Here is a 27637-nt window from a genome sequence, read left to right on the forward strand (position 1 = left end):
GTATGAAGTCATTTTTGGTGAAATGTAATGAAAACACTTTTTTTGACTGTGTAACCTCATTCCCAATTTTCAATGCTTTTATCCAAGCTAATCGACGATCAATTACTTCATCTTCACCAAATTTATTTTTGATCACTGCAAAACTAGAATTTGCCGAAGGAAAAGTGTAAAATCGAACTGTATTGTTCTTACTAGACTTGCTATTACACCCATACACGCAGCAGAAAGTTTTATTTTTATTTTCTCGTGGTGGAAACTCCATGATTAAATTTTTTGATCAAATATTGAAATTTAAGATGTTTTTAAGTAATAACTAAGCTCATAGATAATAATTGATTACTTAATATTTAAAAAAAAGTTTAACACTTTTAAACTACATTTCTCACATATTATATTTGATATCAGCAGTTTAAGCTTGACCTGCATAGAGTAGTTTATATTTGATCCGTCAGGTAGCGTATCTGAGTGGATGATTTCCCAATACTTAAGCTCAACTCAACTGGAGAGAGCGAGGGAAACTTTTAGAGAAAAGACCTGTGCAGTTGATCTTTTTACCAATGTCGTCGCCACTGTCGCGAGTACAGACCTACTCCTCTGGTACAAGTGCATACAAACGTAAAAAATGTTTTGCTTGGATTCAGTTTAGTAGCGTCTCAATTTTGACCGCGGACTATTAGTATTAACAGTTTATTTGTGAAGTATCTTCATCGTTTTCGGCGTGTCTTCCAGAGTTAAACAAATGGAGGCTCTACTGCCATCGGAAATTGCAAGACTGGTTTTCGGTAAGATTTTATTTGGCTTCTTAGTCGTCGCTAACCTTTACTTCTGGCGGGAATATCAACAGCCTTTGTTGTGAACAATACTTTGTGCACGTAGAATCTAATTTCTTCTTATTCTCTGACTTTCATCTTTAGTCATGATCGTTTAACTTTCCGTTTCAATAGAGTTACGAAAGAATAAAGTGGCGTGTTTACAATGTATATGTTTGCTTGTAGCTGTTTACATTCAACTACACCACCCACTTCACGTACCTTTAAGTGCATAATCGTAACTTATTCTCTATCTGTGTTTTATGATTCTTTACTAAGCAGCTTGTAGTATCCAAAACTCTTATTCAGCATACTTTACCTGTACACCTGACGTTCCAATCGATCAAGCATGATCGAAAAGCCAAGTCTTTGTTGATTTTGAATTCTTGATGGGTATATGAATCTTGGTAAGGTGACTTGAATCAAATTACTATAATTTTTTCTTCTATTTTTATTGATCCAAACCTTAGCTGCATTGAACTTTGAGGCTTGAAAATATAGCGCGGCGAAAATCGAGCCAGTACAGCACACTTATCGATCTTGCCTGCTTTTGTTAGACTCTCCATATATAATAAATTCTCTATATGATCAGCATTGTGGAATTTGATTGAGGAAGCATGGAATTAAAATAATACACCAGTTAGGTAGTAATTGTAGCAAATATAATCGACAATCCAATGCATAGTGTAAAATGAACAACATCATAGACTGCTTTAATTTCTTTGAATTGGTTATCAATTCTATTAGTCTATTATTTGCTAGTTTTCAAAAACAGAAAGTTTGAAAGATTATTTATATTCTATCTACCTGAAAGATTTGCTAGTCTCAAGTAGCCCTAGAAATAAATGAGGTCAAAGTTAATAACGTTACTTCAATGATGCAAATGTAAAGTAAAAATTCATTTGGCAACTTTAAAAATGTCTGAAGTTTAATAAACTATTACAAAGCAAAATATACTTATATTTTGGAAACTTGATTTCTTGAAAGTAAGTTTTACCAACATTTCTTTCGTTTAAAATACTAACTTCAACCCCATACTCATCTGCTATTGGAGGATGAATGCAGGAATTCTCAAAAGTCCCAAAAAAGAATATTCATGAAGACTTATCTCAGATGATTTGAAACAAACTCAATATTATTAACATTGAGCTTACTACATTATACAGCCTACAGATATCACAAGAACAGTATTCCACAACAGTCTGGCATTAAATTTAATTACTAAACCCAAGTCTTGACAACAATACTCGCAATAAGTGACTATTCAAGTTGCTATGTTCTTGAAGTACTTACGAATGATGATGGATTCACATCTAGAGTGAAGAACATATATAGTTGTAGTAACAAACTTTGATATCTATTATCTCTGAAAAACTAAAATAGATACTGTGTTTTAGCTAGCGATAAAATAAAACTTATTTATGTCATGTCAGAGTTTAAATCTATGTTTTCTTCAATTTCACCTCATAAGACACTCGACTTAATACGCATTGTACATAAGTAAAGTACCAAATTAAATAACCTTTTAAAGTATCAAAGATTATGGATGCCTAAAAAGAATGCCTGTATTTGTGTTTCTACAGGCAGTAATTAAACTTCAATCCAACTTCTCTTATCGGATGCACTTTCCAAATTTAAATAATTTTTTGTAGATTAGTTATCACGCGTTGAACATAAGTTACTATACAGTACGTACGTATGCAATTGAAGATGAAAAGGTCACAATATCTGAATGAAACATTAGGAAAGGAGAACAACTATTTAGTAAAGCTCCAACAGTGTTATTTCTGTGTACTGTGTAACAGAAATGGAAGTAAACAAATATGAATAACACAGGCTAAGGTATGAACAATTTGCCTAAAAGTTGTATGATTTATTTATTTATTTATATCATACGGGACTTTGCCCACCTATAAAACTAAATATTCATCAATAGAGAAGGTATAATGAGACATATAATGAAAAGGTTTACAATTATTAAATTCCTATGATTTCAAACCAATTCTAATGTTTTTGATCTCATTTCGTAGACTGACCTGATCCTCACAAGTTGTATTAAAAACATTCAAGACATTCTACGTTTCATTACAGCTACCATATGCAAGTATAATTGTTGATGAACACCTTTTGTGCCGTACTTACAAAAACAAATTTTCAACGACTCTGAAAATAACTATTTGAAAAAAATATTCAGTAGTCTACGAAGATCTCTATGGAGAACAAAACAAGCCCAAAAACATCACAGCTTGATCACTTTGAACGTTCTAATTAAAAAACCTTTGCTCAAATTGCTGATATCTGAGCTTGTGTTATTCAAATTTGCTTACAATTAGATGAATGTTTTTTTTTCGTAGTAGGTATGTTATTTTGTTTGCGTTTACTGTCATTTACACAAATAACACCACTGGAAATTTTTTCTCTCTTCATCACTCTTGATTCAGGCATTGCGACCCATACACCCTCAAAACTGCTATTTGACACTTGTGGTTTTTCTTCAACATGAATTTTTTTTTTTTTTCTTGAATTTCAGGATACCTTGAAGACCAAAAATGCAATGAGGCTGCCAGATCGTTTTTGGAAGCCTCTCCACACCTGCATGAATGTCGCACTGCTGTATTAAACGGCAGACGGTTCAACACCCGTGTCAACGGATATACACTTACTGATATATTTGATAAATTTTCTGCTGCTCATTTATTAGGTGACATTTTAATCTCCTAAACTCATTATATTAGCAATCCACATTAATGTTACAAATTTTTTAAAGACAAGACAAGTAAAATTCGTTTAAAGAAATCTATTTGTGTAATAAATATTTATTACTGCAGGTATTAAAAATAAAAATCATTACATTCTGCACCATTAGTCACATAATGATAAGGCATCCAAGTACGAGACAATGTATTTTTTATACTTTCTTTAATCCACAATATGCAATGGTAAAAATCACCACCATTTATCATTATTTTTCAATTTGTAGACAGCAAAAATCCTTTTCGACTAAGTAATATTGTTATATGAGAGTAATTTTTGGTTTCCAAAAGAGCAGAAATATGGACGAATGTAGAAAAATAAACTTCTGTGTTTGTTCTAATTCTTTCAATTCAAACTAGTTTGTTTTCTATTGCAGTACTGGCAGTAGCAAGTTGTTTAGTCTTATTGCATAGTCTTCGATTTAATCCGAAACTTCATTGATTTTCTTATTTCCCCTGAAGCATCACCTTTCTCAATAATAAGTCTAAAGTAGCGGATTACCCCCTAACTTTTACTTCCATTCATATCTTGAAATGCACCTATCTTTGTTCCTGAAATCTCAGTAATCAGACTGGATTGCAAATTCAAATTCACGACAATACTGAGTTACGGTGATAAATGAACATAGGTCGATATGATAATTTTTTAAAATAGTAGTTTGCTGCGTGTTTTTTTTTCTCTTTTTTCTCTCTAAATTTTATGCTAGTAATAATATAAATTTGCGGAGATTGAACAGCTGTACCAATTTCGATGCATCTTGCGATGGACATCTTTACAGCTATGCTTAGAAATGATTTACCTATGAGTTACCATTGACGCTAATTAAGTCGTAAAATATGCCCATGCAAATAGTTTGGATTTTCTATAACAGTTTGAGGAAATTTCAGCAATGTCATACCCTCTGACTCATATACAAAATTTAGGTCAAGTACTGTATGGCAGCCATTCCTGAGGTTGCATATTTTGATTACAGTGCAGGAGAGATTGAATAAAGTTGCGGATTGTGAGCAGGTCAAACGATGTGGCGATTTGCTGGACCAGTTGCGATTTCTGATTGGAGGATCTCGAGGACAACGTTTTGTAGTAAACATCAATGTTCCATCACAAGTATTAGCTCATTTCTTTCAAGTTCTTGCTACTTTGAAGAATTTTGATTTCATATGCATATGAACGGATTAGAAATTTGTATCTCACTATTATTTTTTCTTAAAAGTCAAAATCATCACTTTTCGTCATGCTTGCCAACACCACGCTATAATATTTATTAAACATTTTAGAAACCTCATTTTGTCAAGAACTACAATATGCGAGCTTCTACTTCAAAATATAATAAAAAATTTTTTTAAATATCTTTTTACCATAAATATTCAAGCCACTATATTTTTCTGCACGAACAGAGATACATCTACGTATTTTGTGTATTATTTAAAAGTATTTTGTTCTTGGTAATGTTTATCAATATTTAATGGACTAAAATTAAAATACTGTAGATGCACATCTAAAAGCTAACTTGTAATGGCAAAAATAGATGATATTCAGGATTGCATAGCGCAAAAGATGTTCTAAATATTTGTGTAACATAATATTACTCACCTCACAATTATATCACAAAAGCAATTTATAACTTGGTACATTTTTGGAAATTCTAAAGTTTTCCGCAAACTGTTTCGTTGTGTTGAAGTTACAAAATTCATCCTTGTCAATACAATTTAATAAAAAATTAGCTTACGATGTTTTACTGAGAATCTATCGAATCCTCGTGTACTATAATTAAATTTAATCTCCATTACTTATCCTTGAAAAATGGGGCACATCGATTTAAACACAAATTATTTACAGGCGAGTTCTCAAACTTATGGCGGATCTCCGTTAATAACTAGTAGTATACGTAAAAGGTATCACAGTGCCAGTGATAGAGAGCGTTCTAGGCGTTGCCCAAAACCGCTACATCAACTAAGTGAAAACCAGACCGAGCCAGTAAGCAGTCAGTGTGAGTGGCATATTTGTAATTGATTAACCAGAAGTTGTTGATAAAATACAATGCGACTTAATTCGATATTGAGATCACTTCAAGTAAATCATGCAATAAATTATTTCAGTACGTTGCGAAACAGTAGAAGCTACTCCACTGGAAAGCTTACCTGGTCATACATATTTGAGCAGCGTAACCCATCAGCCTGAGCCGTCTACTAGCCATGACAGTGATGGCGTTTACTGCACTTCAACAAAAAATGAGTACACTGATCGCCCTCCTTTGGGTGATTTTTCATCTCTTACGACACAGATGTGTCACGATACGAGATTGTCCAACCAGGCCATAGAGCAGGAAACTTCGAGTAGGGTGTTTACACGTCAAACAATAACATTTACGGATATTGTATTTTGAACAGATCATTAGTGTAACTTAGTACAAACTGCAGGTGGAAGACTGGAGAAATGCAGTTCAGGTTTGGAAGATGTAACAGATATAACGGATTTGAGGCGGACAGATAATGAGGAAAACAAGAACTTAATGCTCGGAGGAAAAACGATGGCTACTAGTACCGATGAATTGACCACGTACTCCAGCATTGAAGTACAAACCACTCCCTACGCCCTCTCGGAATCAGAATCAAATGAGCTGGACGATGAGCCAATTGAAAATTTAAGCGTAAGTTTATAATAGTCCTGATTTTGCACAAATATGTAGCATGCAATGATCTCATTATACAAATCATATACGACACATTGATTACGGGGGTGTATACAACTGGACGGCCAAAAAAACGGACGAATTTGGAGATTTTTGACGTTCCTAAAATTCGTCCTCTTTTACAACTGCCTACTTGTATGAATTACCTCATTAAGGTGATTATTAACTCAGTTATGTGGCATGTCACATTTGAATCTATTCGTACAAATGTCTATTGTGCTGTTGTATCATTGATATTCTCATGGAGAACACAATTTATATTTGAAATCTTGTGCGATCTGTACAGATCAGTAAATTCGAAAGCATATGATGCTTAGTACTTAGGATACGAAAAAGTTTACTTTGAGAATCTTGTGGTTATGCCAGTACCTTATGGATAAAACGTCACACTTGATTCTTGCTTCCTCAACCATATTTTAGAGTATAATAAGTTTGTTCTGTAAACTGTAAGACTAATTATAGGACTCTATAGTCTTAAGTGCGAACGCAGCTAATTGTTTTTAAATTTTGGAAATGTTTTTCGGCAGCCTGACTTGTGAAATAACGATAAAAAAACTTCAGTAACTTTACTTATTCCAAACGCTGTGTGTTTGTGCAAGATCAGTTTGACATTTTCTTTTGCATGTTATTATTTGGGAGTTGGGAAGAATATTCTCATTCAACATGACTACTGGCTTTGTATCATCGGACGAAATCCGAAGGCAGAACTCGGCGCAATAGAAGATCAGCTGAAAATGAATGACTATTCAGAAAAAATTATTGGACAAACGAAAAAAATTTAAAAGCAATGGACATAGAATCGACCCTCGTTATCCAGCACACCCAACCTCTAAACACTACCATGCGTGATGCATTACTACAAAATTTCAGATATTTTTTTTTTTTGATGTACCTAAATGCAGTGCACATTTCACATAAATTTTGTCTGCTGACGTTCTCACACGGACTAGTCTTTTTGAAAGTTGCATTGTGCGTGAGAAAATTGTCACCATGTATAAAAAAAATTATGTTTCATTTTGAACAGAATCTCCTTTATGTTAGACAAAACGGATATTTTGTGGTAGTAGTGCTTAACCTTTAAAGTTTTTAGTGAATAAATGATTCTTTCAGAATGTACAATCCCTTGAAAACTACGCAGCAACTTGGTAGCATGTCATTTTAGACTATCAGTGGCATGAATCATTTTTACAGAAAGATTCAAACGATGTATCATACTTACAAGTATATATTATTTATTCTTTTAATTAACAAATCTTGTGAACTTATAGTTACTGACCAAAGAACTACTTAATCGGACGGAATTGCAAGAAAGAATAGCTGAAAATATAAACAAAGCAATACTTCCCATAGAAATGCCTTCTAAGGATGAAAGCATTTGTGAGTCTATGAGTGGCGAGATGAACACCTCGATCATGGCTGAGCTGAATAATGCAATTAAATCCATAGTGGTAGCGACAGAAACGGATCCAGTATTTGAAAATTTTTTGGACGAGATCATAGGACCTAATGTGGATACCGATACCAGTCCAGATGAAGAGCATGACTTCAGAGTTAGTTTGGAACATGAAACAAATTCTAGGTAATTGAATTTACATTGTGGTGCTATAAATTATGTATATGAAATTCACTTTCATTATTGAATTGGGGATAGATTTATCTAATTTTTTTTAATTTTGTTTGCAGAATTCAGACGGAACCATCTAATACTGCTGTAGTTGACATGGAACTGGAAGAAGTAACTTCAGTAGTATCCACTAAAAGTACGAGTTCAAATGGCATAACAGAGTTACCTTTGAAGCACAGATTACGTAGTTCATCTCGACAACAGAATAGTAAGCCGGAGGACGAAAGAGACAGAACAAAAGACGTTGAAAGAGTTGACAATGCTCTTGAAGATCATAACGCTGAAGCTATTCGGAGTATTATTAATGCAAACATTGTTGGAAATAAACAAATGTCAGACAAAGGTCCTGCAGTCGGGAATGCTATAGCAGCAAAGCCTGCTGTGGCTATCCAGTCCACTGAATTGTCGCAACCTGTATCAATTCCTCCTGCAAGTCAGATCGCAGACAGTACTGAAGTAATGGAAAATGATCTTACAAGCCACAAAAGTAGTGAGGAACCAGCCGTTAAAAACCTCATTTGTCCAAATTCTAATTCTGAGCTAAATGGCAATCAGATTAATCTCATCAGTGAACAAGAAATGATGGCGATGCCTACATTGATTCTTTGTTCTGCAGCAGAAGTGCGCAATAGTATTAAAGCAGATAATCTGTGTAAGTTTGAAATATTAAAGATCTTTAAACGAGTTACTTACATTTATTGGATACACGCAGCATTCATGATTTAGTTCATTTTCTCTCTCATTCATTTGTATAATAAATACTAATCTGTAAAAAAAATATTTTTGCGGAGTCATTTTACTTGTGGTTATTAGATAATCGCAAGCTTTTGACCTCTGTGATACAGGTGGTTTTCTATTACAAAATAGAATTGAATTATTCAATACGAGTAATTTTCGATGCTGAGACATACCTTACTCAAGGGGTTGACCACCTTTCACATTTGGTCTACATCGCACATGAAATTTTATGAAATGGTCTCGAAAATCTCCTGAAATATACCATAATCTATTAAAGTCCTGTGAAATCTTGTAAAATATTATGTGAAGACATGCGAAATCACTAAAATCCTATGAAATACTTCGAAATTTTTTGAAATCCTATAAATGTTTTGAAATCTACAATCACATAATCCATGATGTCTTTCAGAATCGTGTAATCTTGAAATCTGGTGTACACAAACTGACGAGTGGTTAACATAACTGTAAAATAAGAGTTAAGGAATGTGTACAATTAATATTGAAAACTGAGAAACTGAGTTTGAGTAAATGAAATCTTTAACATTTCAGCCTCATCCCAGTCAACTGTGTCTTACCCTGAACCTCGATTCGTTCCCATTGCCCCAAAAGGTAAACAAGGAAATTATGATCCTTAAATATTCTTAAACCATTAAATTGTATTCATGTCCGAATATTATTGAATTAAGTATTAAAATTCAATTAAACAATTGGCATATTTTTTCTAGGACCTGACAATTTGGAGCCAATGTTGCCGTTGTATCTCAGAGCTGTACATGTTCCGATACAAGTTCAATCGAAGATTCAACCTCAAGTCGCTACCAAAGTAGAGAAAATGATAACGAATCCTCCATCGTCATCACAGGTATCAGGAGCTAATACAAAGTGTAATCGCAAAATGATGAAAAAAAAGAAAAATCTTAAGTCTGCTATTGTACCGACAAATACCGCCGTAGAGTCTAAAACTTTGTCGGTTACGAACACAGAACAGACTAGTTCTGCAGAAGTTGAGTCTATAACACTTTATGCAAATGACAATAGCTTTGGTACACTGATTGAAAATGCTGGGAATATGCCAATGATAAATCTTGATGATACAATGGCCTTAACTGGTACCGGTTTCTCTCCCTATCTAAAATTCCACGATAACAAAAATATCACATCAACATCCAACGTATCATCAGCAAAACTGACCAATGATGTTCCGATTGAACAATTAGATGTGGATATCAAGGTTGACGAATCTAAAGTATTGCCTCATACGGAAAATATTTTATTTGCTCGGAACACTCCAAAGTCATTGTTAAGAAATAGGTCCAGAAATAACAGATTAAGCATGTCAACCCCTCGAAGGCGAAGCAATCACATAAGAGCACTGGATTTTAACACCCCAAAAAAATCATCTAGTTCTGAGCAGAAAACAGGCAGCGACAAAAGTGTACAATTTTCTCCAAAATCGTCTAAACGTATAAGGTCAGCTTGTAGAACAAGCCTCTTCAAGTCTCCACCTTTTTCTGGTTCGGTAACGATGTCACAGAAAATAAAAACACCAGTGAAAGATCAACAGCCATATAAAGTACCAATTGCTACCAGAAGCCCTGCTCCAAAGTTACTCGGAGGCTGGGATAAGTACACTGGCGTTGGAATGATCCTTGGCGGCACATCTCCACATCCCAGTTCTTCGTCAACATCCGTCGAACACGATGAACCACCATCCTATTCTCAAGCAAAATCCTCGTCATGTACTGTGAAAAAAAGTTGGGATGCCGATCTTAGGCAAGTTTTACAGGACTATCAACAACCTTCGTGTTCGACATTGCTAGTGAAAAAGGGACCTGTAAAAGTGAAAAGTAGAGTTGGGAAAAGCTGCAGCGCAGGTAGAAAGGAAAATGCTTCAAAATCTGAAGGAAGTGAAAATGCTGAGCAGTCTAAGCATGGCGTAATAATGGACCGGAATGAATCGAAATTTATTGTAAAACGGGGTGTGAATAGTTTTGACGAAGTTATATCTGATGAAGTTGCGGATGTTAGTCCTTCAGTAGCAAACAAAGAGATATCACTGCATGAAAAGCGCTCTGCTTTAAATACAAATGTCGAATTAGTCGTGCAAACCGATGCACAGATCGTTACCTCCAAATTACGGCATGAACATGCTCTTAAAGATGAGATGGAATCCTCTGAAGGCTTTGATGTGAGTAAAACGAAAGAAAAACTGAGTGTTAAAAAGTATGCTATATTAAAAACTTTGGAAACAAAAATTTCAAAACACAAGTACAATCGTGAAATCGAAAGCACAACTTTATGCCCTAATGACTCTAGCCAAAAGAAAAGTGAATGTTTGAAAGTTTCTCCTGAAACTCATAGTCTAACAACTCACATATTGCAAATGTGTGATTTAGAAACTCCAAGAAAAGGCGATATTTCTCCTGGTATTCCTCCCACTCCAAGAATGCTCAGTCCAAGTAGCATTACTATAACTCCATTTACGAACAGGACCCAGGAATCAAGCAAAGTTCCAGGTATCATTAGTACGCCGGATTTTCCACCGACTCCAAACATAAGGCTAACGCCAAAAACAATGGAAGAAATCACGATTGATGCAATCAAGAAAGGAGAGTTTGGAACATGTTCGCCTTATTATGAACCGAGTACAGAACAGCCGAATATTGTAGATAACGTGTTCAGTAGCCTAAATACCACAAAAAAAAGTGGGCCCGAAGTTGTACCCGTTGCACCGTCCATGAAAACGGACCCTGATGATATGCTCAATAGTGTGGTGGATAATGATTTTATAAGAAGTACTTTAAAGCGTAAACCAGAAATAACACAGTTTGAAGTAATAAAGGAAAATTTATCAAAAGAAGAAGCTGACAAAGAGTTGAAGATATCGACAAATTCTACAAGTACTGAAGTACTATTACCTGAATTGATCTATGCGACACCTATTAATATTCAAGAACAGATCGAAGATGAAAATGTTTTTGAACGGTCCCCACAAAATCAGAGTACTGATTCCACAAGTCTAAATGAATCGAGCAAATCGTCATCATCTGGCACTAGTTCATCTTCATCAACGTCATCATCATGTAGTTGCTCCAGTTTTGCGACTACATCTACGCCATTCAAGTCGGTAACAAAATGTAAAACAAAATCTAACGCGTGCGATACCAGCACTGACTCTTGTGCCAAAAATCAACCCGATGTACTGAATACTCACGATTTAATAAGTAAACTTTCTCCCATAACTGTAAACAACGGCGTTGCTGCAGTAGAAAGTAACAAAAATCTCTTTGAAATGCAACATACTTCGTCATTAGAGAAAGGAGAAACATCACCTTTAAAAGTACTGTTACTGAATAAGACTCAGGAGGAGGTAGACGCTTCAACAAAGGAAACACCGCTTAAAGATGAGGCACTACTGTCCGAGGCTAATATTTCCGAAACTCCTAGTAGCTCTAAATCTGGAATAGAAAATTTAACCAATTTAAAGTCAAAACTTTCTACTTTGGACAATTCTGGCTATGAAGATAGTTCAAAACAGAATCAGGTAGTTAATAAAACTCATATTCATCCTTTTACAAGACTGAAACCGAAAATTATAAGTGTGCAACACTTTTTGCCAGATGTTTCACTTGCACTCAAGCCACCATTGCTATCTGAAATTGTAAGCAGTACAACACAACCTTCGAATAGCCAAGTCTCCTCATCATCCGTTACATTAGATGGTAAGCTTGGTATGCATTTGGAAGAAAAAAGACTGCGTCTTATGGCTAAGCTGAAAAGTAATCCTCAGACAAAGATAGCTCCAAATAGAGTAAGGTTCAAACAAGTAAATTTAAATGCGAAAATGAATACCAAAGAAAAACATACTATAGCCACATTTTCCACTTATGAACAGAGAAAGAGTTCAACTCAAACAATGTCTGATAATCCAGCAACAAAGCAAGTTATTCAAATTAAAAAAAAAACAAACCCCAATGCGACAAACAGTAGCAGAGCATCGAGCAAACGGATTTCGGAAAATGAAAGTAATGAGGGAGCACAGCTTACGCAATCCCAAGAAGCTTCGGTGAAATTAATTTCTGAAGACTGTAAACAGGAAAAATGTGATGCAGCTCAAAGTGGCACAAAAAAGTCATCTAATATGAATACACACAAAAGTTCTACGATAAGAAAAAAAGACTGTAATGCACCTCTGAAAAGTAGAAAATCGATCAGGAGAATACGAAATCGGCAAGTGCTTCAGGAGACTGCCAAAGCTGAGTGTGACTCCAAAATTTGTGATACGATGAGAAATGAAGATCCATTGACAGTGGGTTTGACTACATTAGATTACGATACCTCACAACCAATGAGTTACACGGAATTGAATGAAGACCTTGGAGCTACTAGCAAAATTATTGATCCAAGACATTCAACCGAACTTATAGCAATTGTATCCCAAAAGTGTGAAACGATTTTCGAAAAAGATTCTGATGACAAAAATGATGAGGAATGTCCTGTAGAAAATATCACCATTCCAGTGAAAAAAAGTCAGACTGTTCAGTTGTCTAAAGTCGACCAGATCAAAAGGGATCTTTTCAGTGATGAGGAAAATAGCGATCAGAGAACTACTCGTTCGAAAACCCGTCAATTATCGGATACGCAAAAAAGTGAACCTTCTATGCCTGTTTATAGCGCTCAATCCGAACCGAAGATTTGTGAGATTGTGCCTAAAAAATCAAAAGAAGAATTAACAAATGTTTTGGAATGTTTGAAATTAGTTCCGGCGAATAAAACCGAAACAATTGGGAACACAGGCAACAGTTCTCAATTACATATTAACGAGTTGGGTGAATATCAGTTTTTCCATACTGATTCCGTATCAATAAAGAAAAAGAGAACAAAGTTTCGTAGTAGTAGTTTGGAATATATAATATCTCGGTATCTTGATGATGACAACGGAACAGAATGTCAGAAGGTAATGACATCCACTGCTTATGAAGAAATTTTCAATCATTCTCCAAGACCAAAGAAAAGAGTAGTGGCTAAGAAGCTGAAAATTAAAAATTCCAAATCCACAAAAGAAGAGGCTCTGAAACCCACAAGTACACTTGGAACAAAATTTGAAAACGATATAATAGAGACATCAGTTGTTTTATCTTCGAGCGTGAAATTAAAAACTGCACCATCCAAAGTTAAGAAGAATGCTACAAAAACGCAAACCAAGAGCCTCATGTTGACTAAGAAAGATGATGAAACGGAGCATGAAGGTAAAGACTTACAACACATTAAATAAATTACCTTTACATGGTGTTCAGTGGTCCTGGAAACTATCCATAGATTTTTCTTATGTCCTGGAAATGTCATTGAATTTCTTACGAATTTTTTACTGGACACCATGCTTTACTGATCTTCAACAAATTTTGCAGCACAATATTACCCGGAAAATAATTCAGCTCGCACATTTTATTTTTCAATAGAACTGATAACAGTTTTTCGTAATATTTGAAATCAATTCTTTCCAAGTAAATTGTCATAATATTAACATTCACGAAAAAGTTCAATTCAAATGTCAGAATTATTTCGAAAATGCGCCCGATCACACGTTTTTCATAGGAATCATCAGTGATAAGAGGATAAAAACTAAGTTACACTAATTTGATGTTGTAGATGGCAACCCAGATTCGGAGAAACTGAAAATCTCAGACTCAGTAGAAGATCAACCGGTAGGGTGCAAAAATTTATTACAATTTCTTAAGTTAGCATAGAATGAAATGAAGGAAAAATGAAGAAAGAAAAATCTAAAATTTAGAAATACGTTCATCTTCCTTGTTGTCTAGAACTTTGGTAAGAAAACAAAACCATGAGGTATCGTAGTGAAAATTCATGGTTTAATAAATATTATTACCTCTACACCCGATTTGTTGCAGGTACATCTCAGAATAGGATGAGAAATAGGATTGATTATTCGTATTTTATAATAACTATTTTTTGATTTTTCCTTACTACATTTACAGTTTTGTGTTCTTATACTGACAGAAATATCACTAATTATATCTAGGCATATAAGATATTAGATTGATTTTATACATTTTAGATTGAAAAGAAACGACGTATTGCTGACCCACAATCATTATTGAAGAAATTAGACCTGGACCTCTTTCTGACGTCTGTTCATGGACCTGTCGGACAATAATGCATTTGGTTTAAACAGTTAACTAAGTGTACATAGGAAGATAATGTTGTTAAATTTTGAACATATATTTATACATGTAACTTACTGGATATTGTTATTTGTTTCTAACTACTATTATTACTATTAATACTATTATTTTTATTCGAAAGTTTCCGCGCAGAATTCAAGACACTGAAGTACATAAATGGCATTACCGACAAACCTTTTATTACCATGCCTAAAGAAAGTAATAATGTTGAGTATTTCTATTGTTGTCACTCTCCAGAACTTTATTCTCTCTCGGAAAAAAACCCTAAGTTGGGTGCAAATTCGAACCCCCAGCTCATAGATACTGCTTAATTCCCACAAACAAAAAGTCGAGGGTACGAATTTACACGCAAGTTGAGTATTTTCCGTAAGGGTTAACTTACCACTTTTGTAACTGGACCAAAAGAGACTGTTCATTGTCGATTATATAGATTAATGACTCCCATGGACTATATTAGAAAAATATTATATATGATTTTTAATCACATTACCTCTCTTTTTCGGCGTTCCACCTCTTGAGACCATTATTTATTGTGTTTAGTGATAAGGAAAAAAAAATTCTGATTAATATCAAATTTCTTAACTGCAAGACTAGTATGGCCCTTGAATAATTCGTGCTCATATTTTCTCACAATATTTTGACATACATCAAGCACATCTGATTGTGAGCCCGATTACTCCTCGGTTTCCAAGAAATGAACGTAAGTATTCATACACACATCCATTGTGTAGATATTACTATGTAGAAATGGTTTCAATTTTTTTCCAACCCACTACTTGCTAAATTTACTAAACTTGTACATAGCTAAATCATGTGTGTTTTTTGAAAACTAATAGACAAGACTTGTACGAATAGGTTACTGACCTTAACGTGATAATTAGATACCTATAGTATTAACACATATTTATTAAATAATCGACGTTAGCTTACAATATGAGGTAATACAAATTTTTTCTTCCAGAAGTAAAACATATGTTATTAATATTTAGATATATCTGTTTATCTTAACACATCGATTTAACAGCTTCATCAACGTCTGCAACTGCATCCACAAATTTTCGCCACTGGGCTGTGTTTAAACTGATTCCTATAAAATAGAAGTCCAGCATAGAGTAATTAATGTACATACAACAGTAATAACACAAAAAATATGGTTCTGCACACGTCATTAAAGAAACACGTTCAGAATAAGCAAGTAACATATGCCAATTTTACCTTTTTTACCAGGCTTTAATTCTCCTTCCTTATCGTAATACATTTCTCTTATGTCAATCAATAGCTTTCCCTTGAATTCTCTAACCGTGACTTGCCGGTTATTTCCCAAGTCCCAAGCATTGTCTTCTTCCTTTTTTTCTTTCTTTGGTTTTTTGCTTTGGGATGCCTCGACATCTGAATTTTCTCTTTTTGACTTTTTTGACACTTTTTTCTCTGATTTTGGCTACAAGGTAACAAGAATACGATACAAATGTTGATATCTTCAAACTTTTCACATTTTTGGTAGCGAAAGACAAGTTTCGTGGATGTTTGTTAGCTAGTAAATTCGTTCCGGACTTATACAAATCTCAAGAATAAAATAGCAAGCCTGAGTATTTGTAACATAATGAAGTTTTAGGACATCTTATGTCAATAAATTCAAACAATTTTCCAGTGCAAATACTTCAGTTAGACATTGCCTAGTGACTGCATTTATCTACTCCAAGCTATTTAACTTCATCGATATGTTGGCTTTAAAATTCGAAACTTTTTTTTCTTTCGGATTGGATGAAAAATTTGTGCATTATCACTTCAAGATTCTACCCAAATTGAAATACTTACAGAACATTTTAAGAAAATAGTCCAGGTTTGAAATTGAAGAGAAATTTGAAAAATTAAAGTTTATATACCTCCGAGTCGCTGCTGTCATCACTTGACTCCACATACTTTTTTGACTTCGGCATTGTCAGACGAATATTGCAGGATAGCTTTCTGTATGCTTGGACAGGTTTTAACTGTAACAATGAAAACTTGCTCTTAAGTTGATTAATTGGTAAAAGAATAAATTTTTTTAGTCATAACCCTGAACCAATAATATAATTTACAAACATTTCAATATTTTAAGATTGCTACACAAAGAAAAGTTGCCGATTGTAAATAGTTATATACATGTCTCTACTAGTACTGGAATAATACTTCTTGTTAAACGCTATTAATTTCAGAAAACGTCAACTGACGATAAAAATGTTATTTAGTGCATATCAATGTATACGTATGAGTATCTCTGAATAAAATTCAGAACATACATGGCGTGGTTAGTAAATTTTTAATGATGTGTTTGATGCTCAGTTTAAGAACATGAGGAACATGAGTAAACAGATCGGGAAAAACTGTACAAAAAACATAAAAAGGCTAAGACCGGTTGGGAAAAAGTCTGATATTACATATCAATAGACAAAAATATATCTGAATTTTGAAACTTATATGTATGGCGATACGTATCAAATGATTTTTTCTTTTATCGATAATTTGGTAGTTATATGTACCGTATTAAAAAAGTGGCAATTCGCAGAATCTCTCAAGCAGGCGAATAAACATTAAAAAGCGGATAGCCGTTAACGTGAACACCATCAACTACGGATTGTTAAAGATAGTCAGCTTTTGAATAATTTGAATCTGTACAGTTCCCCAAGACACGGAGCGGGAAACGGTCCTTGTGCCTAATAAAATTGGGCAATGTCGCGGCAGATGGCGGCCGCTCACCTACTTGTAACATCCGACCGGAACGTCCGTATGTTCTATCAACTATTATTACTGCATGTTACTTTTATCAACTAACCAAACTCGAAGTACGAGAATCTTGTAACCATAAGAAATTAAAACAACTGTCTATTTGGAATATCCCTAGATGGAAATAACTATGAAATTCACTAGCCAAGGCTTAAAAACCATGTTACGAGATCTTCGTACTACAGAGAGCTATAATATTATTATACGTTACTATATGTCACTATCATATTAACACCATAATTAACTAACATGATTATATCCAATTATTATATAGCACTCGACAATGCCATTCGTGCATTCGGAGCTGAGAACTATACTTTAAGCAACATACGCTTCACTATGTAGCCTGGAGTATGGAAGACTGTAAAACCATAGATAAATGCATAACCAATATAATGTAAAGATAGCACTGCTGCAATAACCCATAAAACCAGAGACTGCAAAACCATCAAAACCGTGAATACTAATTATCCAGCATGAACTATACCTTCTTTCGTAACGTCGTATTGTAGGCAACACGCGCAACGTTTTGAAGGCAATGCAGATCTCCAATGTGGAGCCATACAGAGCTTCACCTAGAGAATACATTAGGAAACTTACCGACGAAACGATCAAAGGTAAATCAACTCGCACTAAACTCAAAGATGCATACGCGGCAACGCCCAATGACAGGCAACCGACAAGTATGAAGAAGACGTTCTAGAAGCTTCCAAGCCGATTTATATCAATATGAGAATTAACAATTACATAAGAGAATTATATCCAAAAAAGCACACATGTAAACCTGCTCTAAAGCTATGAATTATCAAATTATTAAATACTCTAAATCTGTTAAGGTAGTTATAACACAAACAGCTAAGAATATTCGCAGCAGCGCGATTCTAATAATGTTAAGCAAATAGCAAACTATGTTTCATAAACAATCGCTATTGTACTCCAGGTTAATAACGACAGTAATCGATTATAATACATATGTAATTCTATATACATACAGCTATAAAACTAACAAACGACGGGTAACCAATATGACATATGGACTTTGTAACGAGCAAGATAGTAAAAACATTAAGAAGTAAACAGGAAGAAGTTAAGTGGCTGAGGGGGGCCAAAGGGGGGCTTGCGCCTCAACAAAGAAGCTCACGCAGGTTGGAAAATTACAGAACAAAGTCCCCGCACCTACACCACCGCACCATTGCAGCGTTATACCATACGTAAAAACTTACAATATAGTAATAGCTAATGAACTAAGATAACAGGCGTGCATGCGCGACGATGTCGTGCCCTAATTAGTTGCTAGAAAAAGGGGGGAGGTGCGCATAGGTGACCAAAAATCTAAGAGGGGGATCGTTCTGCGCAACGATCGACCCCTATAAAAACGGCGACCGATCACTCGATCGTCCTCTTGGTTTCTACCTCCAGATTCGTGATTTTGTTCCGGTACAGTCTCGCGGTAAAATCCTTCAGCCTTTTGCATTTAAACTTTCATACAACGTTACTCTGCGCAAAAGTCCAGCGAGCTTCAGCTCCATTGTGTCATATTAAGTTTAAGATCTTACACTGTGTAACTCCGTTTTTGTGACTTTAAATATCGAACTTATAAAATAAACCAAAGTTAATCAAAGTATCCAAATATATTAGAGTCAGTTATTCCGCTAAAACCTCTCACCAGTCTACGCTGCAAGTCATCACATCTAGAATATTCTCAAAAAGGTAAGTCAAATTAAATCTTTTATCCAACAATTACTCCTTCTTCGGTTCGTTAGATTAGAGCGACAGAATGCCCGTTGTCCGGTGTATTTCAATACTTAATCGGTAATTGGTGACCCAAACTACTGATGTGAGTCTAGCTGTAGCTGTGTGTGAATGTTTCCGGTGTCTAACATTTGGAGATTTCCACTAGGTACCGTTCCGACGTCACATACTACTCCGTGGCTTTCCTTTTACGTCAATTTTCTGATACAACTCGACACTTAGTATGTGATTTCGTTGGTCGTATCTAACGAAAAACGCCAATGAAATAACACAGTGTCGTGTTGTGACAAAAATTTGATGTAAGAGGTAAGTGGCCATTACATGAGCTATTTTAAGGTGCAGCCTCCAACCTCCAACCACCACCAAACACCTCCTGCCACCTCCTACCAGTCCCTACCACCTGCTACCACCTCCTATCATTTCTGTACAACTCCTACCATCCCTTGTCACCTCCTGCGGTCACCCAACACCCCGTACCACCTCAAACCACCACTTATCAGGTCCTGCCACTTCCTACCATCTCCGATCACCACCGACCACCTTCGTCCTTTTCGTCCCCCTGCTCCTTTATGTATTCTGTAACATTAATATTCATAATTATTCTCACAACTTTTCATTTGCTCTCTCGATCTTAAATTTTCCTAGGCATAGAATCGAAACGCTGTTTTAGCTAGCCGCTGGTGAAGTATCATCGTTGGGTAGAGAAGCGGAATTATTTTTCGAAAGGTGTTCGTATGGTGAAAACTTCGGAGTAATTGTGATACATCACGGATGCGCTGATTTTGATCGAGATGAAATGGATGCTTCGTATATGAGACGGTATTTAACGCAGTGTCCTGATTAGAAACCTGAAAAGTGTGTGTCGGCGATTGTTTTCTTTTTTTCATAGGGAAAGAAAGAACAAAGCTTGTGAAAACCTCGAGTCTATTTTACCGCACATTTGAAAGGTACGAGCAAAAATTTTTATCATCCGACTGTCGCAGAACAGCAGCGTTATTAGCTGACTCGTTAACTGAAGAATATATCTAGTCAACGGCTGACCATCGAAGGGCGTAGCCGCTTGAGTCTGGAATCGGCAGAAAGGATAATGTGCATATTGCTTGTCTGATTGTGAAATGTAGAAACTAAAACTAAAATCATTATACATCATACATCATACAGTATACATCATACATCATGATACATCATAAACAGTATTAAAGTTCGAAGCCAACGTTTGGATGTCGGATGTTCACGAAATTTTTTTTTCTCTTGACGTCATCGACCTAGAATCGGCTAACCGAATTCCTCAGTCTAGAAACAACCGCGCAGTAGAGCGGACGGATGAGAGTCGCGCTCCGCAAATTTCGAGTACCGGGTTCTCAACCTCCCGGATCCCGCGTTTCGGGTCCGCTACGTATTTCGAGTACCGGGTTCTCAACCTCCCGGATCCCGCGCTTCGGGTCCGCTACGCGGTGAAACTCGACTTCCAGGATAAGCGCTCCGTGGCTCCTCGTTCATGTTTACAATAAATTATGTCAATTCGTTTTTCGCGCAAGCCCATATTCAGTAGCTGTCAGTCCGCTAATAAAATTTCTCGACTTCCAGGATAAGCGCTCCGTGGTTCCTCGTTCATGTTTACAATAAATTATTTCAATTCGTTTTTCGCGCAACCCCAAATTCGGTAGCTGTCAGTCCGCTAATAAAATTTCTCGACTTCCAGGATAAGCGCTCCGTGGTTCCTGGTTCGTGTTTACAATTAATTATTTCAATTCGTTTTTCGCGCAACCCCAAATTCGGTAGCTGTCAGTCCGCTAATAAAATTTCTCGACTTCCAGGATAAGCGCTCCGTGGCTCCTCGTTCATGTTTACAATAAATTATTTCAATTCGTTTTTCGCGCAAGCCCATATTCAGTAGTTGTCAGTCCGCTAATAAAATTTCTCGACTTCCAGGATAAGCGCTCCGTGGTTCCTGGTTCATGTTTACAATAAATTATTTCAATTCGTTTTTCGCGCAACCCCTAATTCGGTAGTTGTCAGTCCGCTAATAAAATTTCTCGACTTCCAGGATAAGCGCTCCGTGGTTCCTCGTTCATGTTTACAATTAATTATTTCAATTCGTTTTTCGCGCAACCCCAAATTCGGTAGCTGTCAGTCCGCTAATAAAACTTCTCGACTTCCAGGATAAGCGCTCCGTGGCTCCTCGTTCATGTTTACAATAAATTATTTCAATTCGTTTTTCGCGCAAGCCCATATTCAGTAGTTGTCAGTCCGCTAATAAAATTTCTCGACTTCCAGGATAAGCGCTCCGTGGTTCCTGGTTCATGTTTACAATAAATTATTTCAATTCGTTTTTCGCGCAACCCCTAATTCGGTAGTTGTCAGTCCGCTAATAAAATTTCTCGACTTCCAGGATAAGCGCTCCGTGGTTCCTCGTTCATGTTTACAATAAATTATTTCAATTCGTTTTTCGCGCAACCCCAAATTCGGTAGCTGTCAGTCCGCTAATAAAATTTCTCGACTTCCAGGATAAGCGCTCCGTGGTTCCTGGTTCATGTTTACAATAAATTATTTCAATTCGTTTTTCGCGCAACCCCAAATTCGGTAGCTGTCAGTCCGCTAATAAAATTTCTCGACTTCCAGGATAAGCGCTCCGTGGTTCCTGGTTCATGTTTACAATAAATTATTTCAATTCGTTTTTCGCGCAACCCCTAATTCGGTAGCTGTCAGTCCGCTAATAAAATTTCTCGACTTCCAGGATAAGCGCTCCGTGGTTCCTGGTTCATGTTTACAATAAATTATTTCAATTCGTTGTTCGCGCAACCCCAAATTCGGTAGCTGTCAGTCCGCTAATAAAATTTCTCGACTTCCAGGATAAGCGCTCCGTGGTTCCTGGTTCATGTTTACAATAAATTATTTCAATTCGTTTTTCGCGCAACCCCTAATTCGGTAGCTGTCAGTCCGCTAATAAAATTTCTCGACTTCCAGGATAAGCGCTCCGTGGTTCCTCGTTCATGTTTACAATAAATTATTTCAATTCGTTTTTCGCGCAACCCCAAATTCGGTAGCTGTCAGTCCGCTAATAAAATTTCTCGACTTCCAGGATAAGCGCTCCGTGGTTCCTGGTTCATGTTTACAATAAATTATTTCAATTCGTTTTTCGCGCAACCCCAAATTCGGTAGCTGTCAGTCCGCTAATAAAATTTCTCGACTTCCAGGATAAGCGCTCCGTGGTTCCTGGTTCGTGTTTACAATTAATTATTTCAATTCGTTTCTCGCACAACCCCAAATTCGGTAGCTGTCAGTCCGCTAATAAAATTTCTCGACTTCCAGGATTAGCGCTCCGTGGTTCCTGGTTCGTGTTTACAATTAATTATTTGAATTCGTTTTTCGCGCAACCCCAAATTCGGTAGCTGTCAGTCCGCTAATAAAATTTCTCGACTTCCAGGATAGGCGCTCCGTGGTTCCTGGTTCATGTTTACAATAAATTATTTCAATTCGTTTTTCGCGCAACCCCTAATTCGGTAGCTGTCAGTCCGCTAATAAAATTTCTCGACTTCCAGGATAAGCGCTCCGTGGTTCCTGGTTCATGTTTACAATAAATTATTTCAATTCGTTGTTCGCGCAACCCCAAATTCGGTAGCTGTCAGTCCGCTAATAAAATTTCTCGACTTCCAGGATAAGCGCTCCGTGGTTCCTGGTTCATGTTTACAATAAATTATTTCAATTCGTTTTTCGCGCAACCCCTAATTCGGTAGCTGTCAGTCCGCTAATAAAATTTCTCGACTTCCAGGATAAGCGCTCCGTGGTTCCTCGTTCATGTTTACAATAAATCATTTCAATTCGTTTTTCGCGCAACCCCAAATTCGGTAGCTGTCAGTCCGCTAATAAAATTTCTCGACTTCCAGGATAAGCGCTCCGTGGTTCCTGGTTCGTGTTTACAATTAATTATTTCAATTCGTTTTTCGCGCAAGCCGAAATTCAGTAGCTGTCAGTACGCTAATAAAATTTCTATAACTTTACAATCTTCTCATAATCTTTTTGGTAAAATATGTCGATAAAAAAATTATATTAATCCTTACACAATATTTTCGATGTGTTCTTATACTGAAAATATTTATTACTATTCCAGGTACAACCTGAGGTGGTTGAAGGTGGTCGGAGGTGGACGAGGAGGAGGACGAGGAGGACGAGGATTTGTGCTGGGTGAGTAAAACACTTTTATAATATTTGATGGCAATTGTAATTACATTTCGTTTGAAATATTACAAACTTGTCACGTTTACAATAAATTATTTCAATTCATTTTTCGTACAAGCACATATTTAGTAGCTATGAATAATCTTATACAATTCATTGTATTATTAATTAATTAATTAATATTCTTATAATATTTAATGGCAATTGTAATTACATATCATTTGAAATATTACAAACTTGTCACGTTTACAATAAATTGTTTCAATTCATTTTTCGTGCAAGCACATATTCAGTAGCAATGAATAATCTTGTACAATTCATTATATTATTAATTAATTGATTAATTACATTAATCCTTACACAATATTTTTGATGTGTTCTTATACTAAAAATTTTCATTACTATTCCAGGTATTACCCGAGGTGGTCGGAGGTGGACGAGGAGGAGGACGAGGTGGCCGAAGAGGAGGCTGGGTGGGTCGTGGGAGAGGACCTCTCCTCTCCTCAGAGGAGGGGAGGGGGAGGGGCAGGGAAGGGGTAGAGGTGGGCGGGGAGGGGGAGGGGAAGGAAGGGAAGGGAAGGCCCGGGGAGGGGGGGCGGGAGGGTGGGGAGGGGGCGGGTGGGCGGGAGGGAGGGAGGGAGGGAGGGTGGGGAAGCGGGAGGGAGGGAGGGAGGGAGGGAGGCAGGGCGGGCGGGTGGGGGGGGGGAGGGGTGTTCTGCTCTATTAACTCTAAAGATCGACATCCGTCCTCCACTCTCCCGCCCCCCCCGCCTTCCCGCCCGCCCTCCCTCCCTCCCTCCCGCCCTCCCTCCCTCCCTCCCGCCCTCCCTCCCTCCCGCCCGCCCTCCCTCCACCCTGTCCCCCGCCCCCTTCCCACCACCCACCCCTCCCCTTCCCTTCCCTTCCCTTCCCTTCCCTTCCCTTCCCATCCCTTCCCATCCCTTCCCTTCCCCCTCCCCGCCCACCTCTCCCCCTTCCCTGCCCCTCCCCCTCCCCTCCTCTGAGGAGAGGAGAGGTCCTCTCCCACGACCCACCCCGCCTCCTCCTCGTCCACCTCGTCCTCCTCCTCGTCCACCTGGTCCTCCTCCTCGTCCAGCTCGTCCTCCTCCTCGTCCACCTCCGACCACCTCGGGTAATACCTGGAATAGTAATGAAAATTTTTAGTATAGGAACACATCAAAAATATTGTGTAAGGATTAATGTAATTAATCAATTAATTAATAATGTAATAAATTGTACAAAATTATTCATAGCTACTGAATATGTGCTTGCACGAAATATGAATTGAAATAATTTATTGTAAACGTGACAAGTTTGTAATATTTCAGACGAAATATAATTACAATTGCCATTAAATATTATAAGAATATTAATTAATTAATTAATAATATAATAAATTGTATAAGATTATTCATAGCTACTGAATATGTGCTTGCACGAAAAATGAATTGAAATAATTTATTGTAAACGTGACAAGTTTGTAATATTTCAGATGAAATATAATTACAATTGCCATCAAATATTATAAAAGTGTTTTACTCACCCAGCACAAATCCTCGTCCTCCTCGTCCTCCTCCTCGTCCACCTCCGACCACCTTCAACCACCTCAGGTTGTACCTTGAATAGTAATAAATATTTTCAGTATAAGAACACATCGAAAATATTGTGTAAGGATTAATATAATTTTTTTATCGACATATTTTACCAAAAAGATTATGAAAAGATTGTAAAGTTATAGAAATTTTATTAGCGTACTGACAGCTACCGAATTTCGGCTTGCGCGAAAAACGAATTGAAATAGTTAATTGTAAACACGAACCAGGAACCACGGAGCGCTTATCCTGGAAGTCGAGAAATTTTATTAGCGGACTGACAGCTACCGAATTTGGGGTTGCGCGAAAAACGAATTGAAATAATTTATTGTAAACATGAACGAGGAACCACGGAGCGCTTATCCTGGAAGTCGAGAAATTTTATTAGCGGACTGACAGCTACCGAATTTGGGGTTGCGCGAAAAACGAATTGAAATAATTTATTGTAAACATGAACGAGGAACCACGGAGCGCTTATCCTGGAAGTCGAGAAATTTTATTAGCCGACTGACAGCTACCGAATTAGGGGTTGCGCGAAAAACGAATTGAAATAATTTATTGTAAACATGAACCAGGAACCACGGAGCGCTTATCCTGGAAGTCGAGAAATTTTATTAGCGGACTGACAGCTACCGAATTTGGGGTTGCGCGAACAACGAATTGAAATAATTTATTGTAAACATGAACCAGGAACCACGGAGCGCTTATCCTGGAAGTCGAGAAATTTTATTAGCGGACTGACAGCTACCGAATTTGGGGTTGCGCGAAAAACGAATTGAAATAATTTATTGTAAACATGAACCAGGAACCACGGAGCGCTTATCCTGGAAGTCGAGAAATTTTATTAGCGGACTGACAGCTACCGAATTTGGGGTTGCGCGAAAAACGAATTGAAATAATTTATTGTAAACATGAACGAGGAACCACGGAGCGCCTATCCTGGAAGTCGAGAAATTTTATTAGCGGACTGACAGCTACCGAATTAGGGGTTGCGCGAAAAACGAATTGAAATAATTTATTGTAAACATGAACCAGGAACCACGGAGCGCTTATCCTGGAAGTCGAGAAATTTTATTAGCGGACTGACAGCTACCGAATTTGGGGTTGCGCGAAAAACGAATTCAAATAATTAATTGTAAACACGAACCAGGAACCACGGAGCGCTAATCCTGGAAGTCGAGAAATTTTATTAGCGGACTGACAGCTACCGAATTAGGGGTTGCGCGAAAAACGAATTGAAATAATTTATTGTAAACATGAACCAGGAACCACGGAGCGCTTATCCTGGAAGTCGAGAAATTTTATTAGCGGACTGACAGCTACCGAATTTGGGGTTGCGCGAAAAACGAATTGAAATAATTTATTGTAAACATGAACCAGGAACCACGGAGCGCTTATCCTAGAAGTCGAGAAATTTTATTAGCGGACTGACAGCTACCGAATTTGGGGTTGCGCGAACAACGAATTGAAATAATTTATTGTAAACATGAACCAGGAACCACGGAGCGCTTATCCTGGAAGTCGAGAAATTTTATTAGCGGACTGACAGCTACCGAATTTGGGGTTGCGCGAAAAACGAATTGAAATAATTTATTGTAAACATGAACGAGGAACCACGGAGCGCTTATCCTGGAAGTCGAGAAATTTTATTAGCGGACTGACAGCTACCGAATTAGGGGTTGCGCGAAAAACGAATTGAAATAATTTATTGTAAACATGAACCAGGAACCACGGAGCGCTTATCCTGGAAGTCGAGAAATTTTATTAGCGGACTGACAGCTACCGAATTAGGGGTTGCGCGAAAAACGAATTGAAATAATTTATTGTAAACATGAACGAGGAGCCACGGAGCGCTTATCCTGGAAGTCGAGTTTCACCGCGTAGCAGACCCGAAGCGCGGGATCCGGGAGGTTGAGAACCCGGTACTCGAAATACGTAGCGGACCCGAAGCGCGGGATCCGGGAGGTTGAGAACCCGGTACTCGAAATTTGCGGAGCGCGACTCTTATCCGTCCGCTCTACTGCGCGGTTGTTTCCAGACTGAGGAATTCGGCTAGCTGATTTTGAATTGGTGACGTCACTTTCTGAACATCCGACATCCAAACTTTGGTTTGGACCTTTAATACTATGTATGATGATGTATGATGTATGATGTATGATGTACGATGATACATGATGTATAATGATTGCAGATCTCACATTACATACAAGAAATACGAACTTCATCTTTGCTGTCGATTCCAGACTCAAGCGGCCAGGCCCTTCGATAGTCAGATGTTGACTAAAGATATATTCTTCAGTTAACGGGTCAGCTAATAACGCTACCGTTCTGCAACAGTTGGATGATAAAAAATTTTGCTCGTACTTCTTAAATGTGTGTTAAAATGTACTAGAAGTTTTAAGAAGCTTCGTTCTTTCTTTCTGTATCACCTCTTCAGGTTTTCAAACCACTACGCTGTTTTCGCTGCGTTTTCTGAGTTCCTGAGGGTCCAATTAGTCAGGTAAGGGTAATTTAGATCGAATCTGAGACCG

The 27637-nt window shown here is 37.1% G+C and overlaps 2 protein-coding genes across 6 annotated transcripts; one reads left to right on the top strand and one right to left on the bottom strand.

Annotated features, from left to right (window-relative positions):
- The first annotated feature begins 581 nt into the window (after nucleotides 1–581).
- Nucleotides 582–15286, top strand: LOC124177701 (serine-rich adhesin for platelets-like). Of its 4 annotated transcripts, none has more exons than XM_046560364.1 (12): nucleotides 582–782; nucleotides 3340–3510; nucleotides 4537–4670; nucleotides 5403–5553; nucleotides 5663–5899; nucleotides 5972–6213; nucleotides 7524–7834; nucleotides 7939–8531; nucleotides 9167–9226; nucleotides 9343–13866; nucleotides 14267–14322; nucleotides 14694–15286. In XM_046560364.1, the coding sequence occupies exons 1-12, from the start codon at nucleotides 740–742 to the stop codon at nucleotides 14790–14792; spliced, it is 6621 nt and encodes a 2206-aa protein (XP_046416320.1). In that variant the 5' UTR covers nucleotides 582–739; the 3' UTR covers nucleotides 14793–15286. The 4 variants fall into 4 exon arrangements, with proteins under 4 accessions (XP_046416320.1, XP_046416321.1, XP_046416322.1 ...); XM_046560365.1 differs by having other exon boundaries at nucleotides 5984–6213; XM_046560366.1 differs by having other exon boundaries at nucleotides 4537–4646.
- A 411-nt stretch (nucleotides 15287–15697) lies between these two features.
- On the bottom strand, nucleotides 15698–17492 carry LOC124177702 (activated RNA polymerase II transcriptional coactivator p15). 2 transcript variants are annotated; one of them, XM_046560369.1, is made up of 4 exons: nucleotides 17340–17492; nucleotides 16704–16808; nucleotides 16036–16258; nucleotides 15698–15907 (listed from the first exon to the last, which is right to left on the bottom strand). In XM_046560369.1, the coding sequence occupies exons 2-4, from the start codon at nucleotides 16755–16757 to the stop codon at nucleotides 15825–15827; spliced, it is 360 nt and encodes a 119-aa protein (XP_046416325.1). In that variant the 5' UTR covers nucleotides 16758–16808; nucleotides 17340–17492; the 3' UTR covers nucleotides 15698–15824. The 2 variants fall into 2 exon arrangements, with proteins under 2 accessions (XP_046416325.1, XP_046416326.1); XM_046560370.1 differs by lacking the exon at nucleotides 17340–17492 and adding an exon at nucleotides 17100–17124.
- Between the last annotated feature and the right edge of the window lie 10145 nt (nucleotides 17493–27637).

Source organism: Neodiprion fabricii, chromosome 3, assembly GCF_021155785.1.
Source record: "Neodiprion fabricii isolate iyNeoFabr1 chromosome 3, iyNeoFabr1.1, whole genome shotgun sequence".
Lineage (NCBI taxonomy): Eukaryota > Metazoa > Arthropoda > Insecta > Hymenoptera > Diprionidae > Neodiprion > Neodiprion fabricii.

Bases quoted from the DNA above. Each gene is read 5' to 3' on its own strand.
- LOC124177701 (XM_046560364.1), top strand. From the start codon at position 740: ATGGAGGCTCTACTGCCATCGGAAATTGCAAGACTGGTTTTCG. The intron at 7,835-7,938 runs GTAATTGAATTT...TTTTGTTTGCAG, and splicing joins GAACATGAAACAAATTCTAG to AATTCAGACGGAACCATCTA. The intron at 14,323-14,693 runs GTAGGGTGCAAA...TATACATTTTAG, and splicing joins ACTCAGTAGAAGATCAACCG to ATTGAAAAGAAACGACGTAT.
- LOC124177702 (XM_046560369.1), bottom strand. From the start codon at position 16,757: ATGCCGAAGTCAAAAAAGTATGTGGAGTCAAGTGATGACAGCAGCGAC. The intron at 16,259-16,703 runs GTATATAAACTT...GTTACCTTGTAG, and splicing joins ATGACAGCAGCGACTCGGAG to CCAAAATCAGAGAAAAAAGT. The intron at 15,908-16,035 runs GTAAAATTGGCA...TCTATTTTATAG, and splicing joins ATTAAAGCCTGGTAAAAAAG to GAATCAGTTTAAACACAGCC.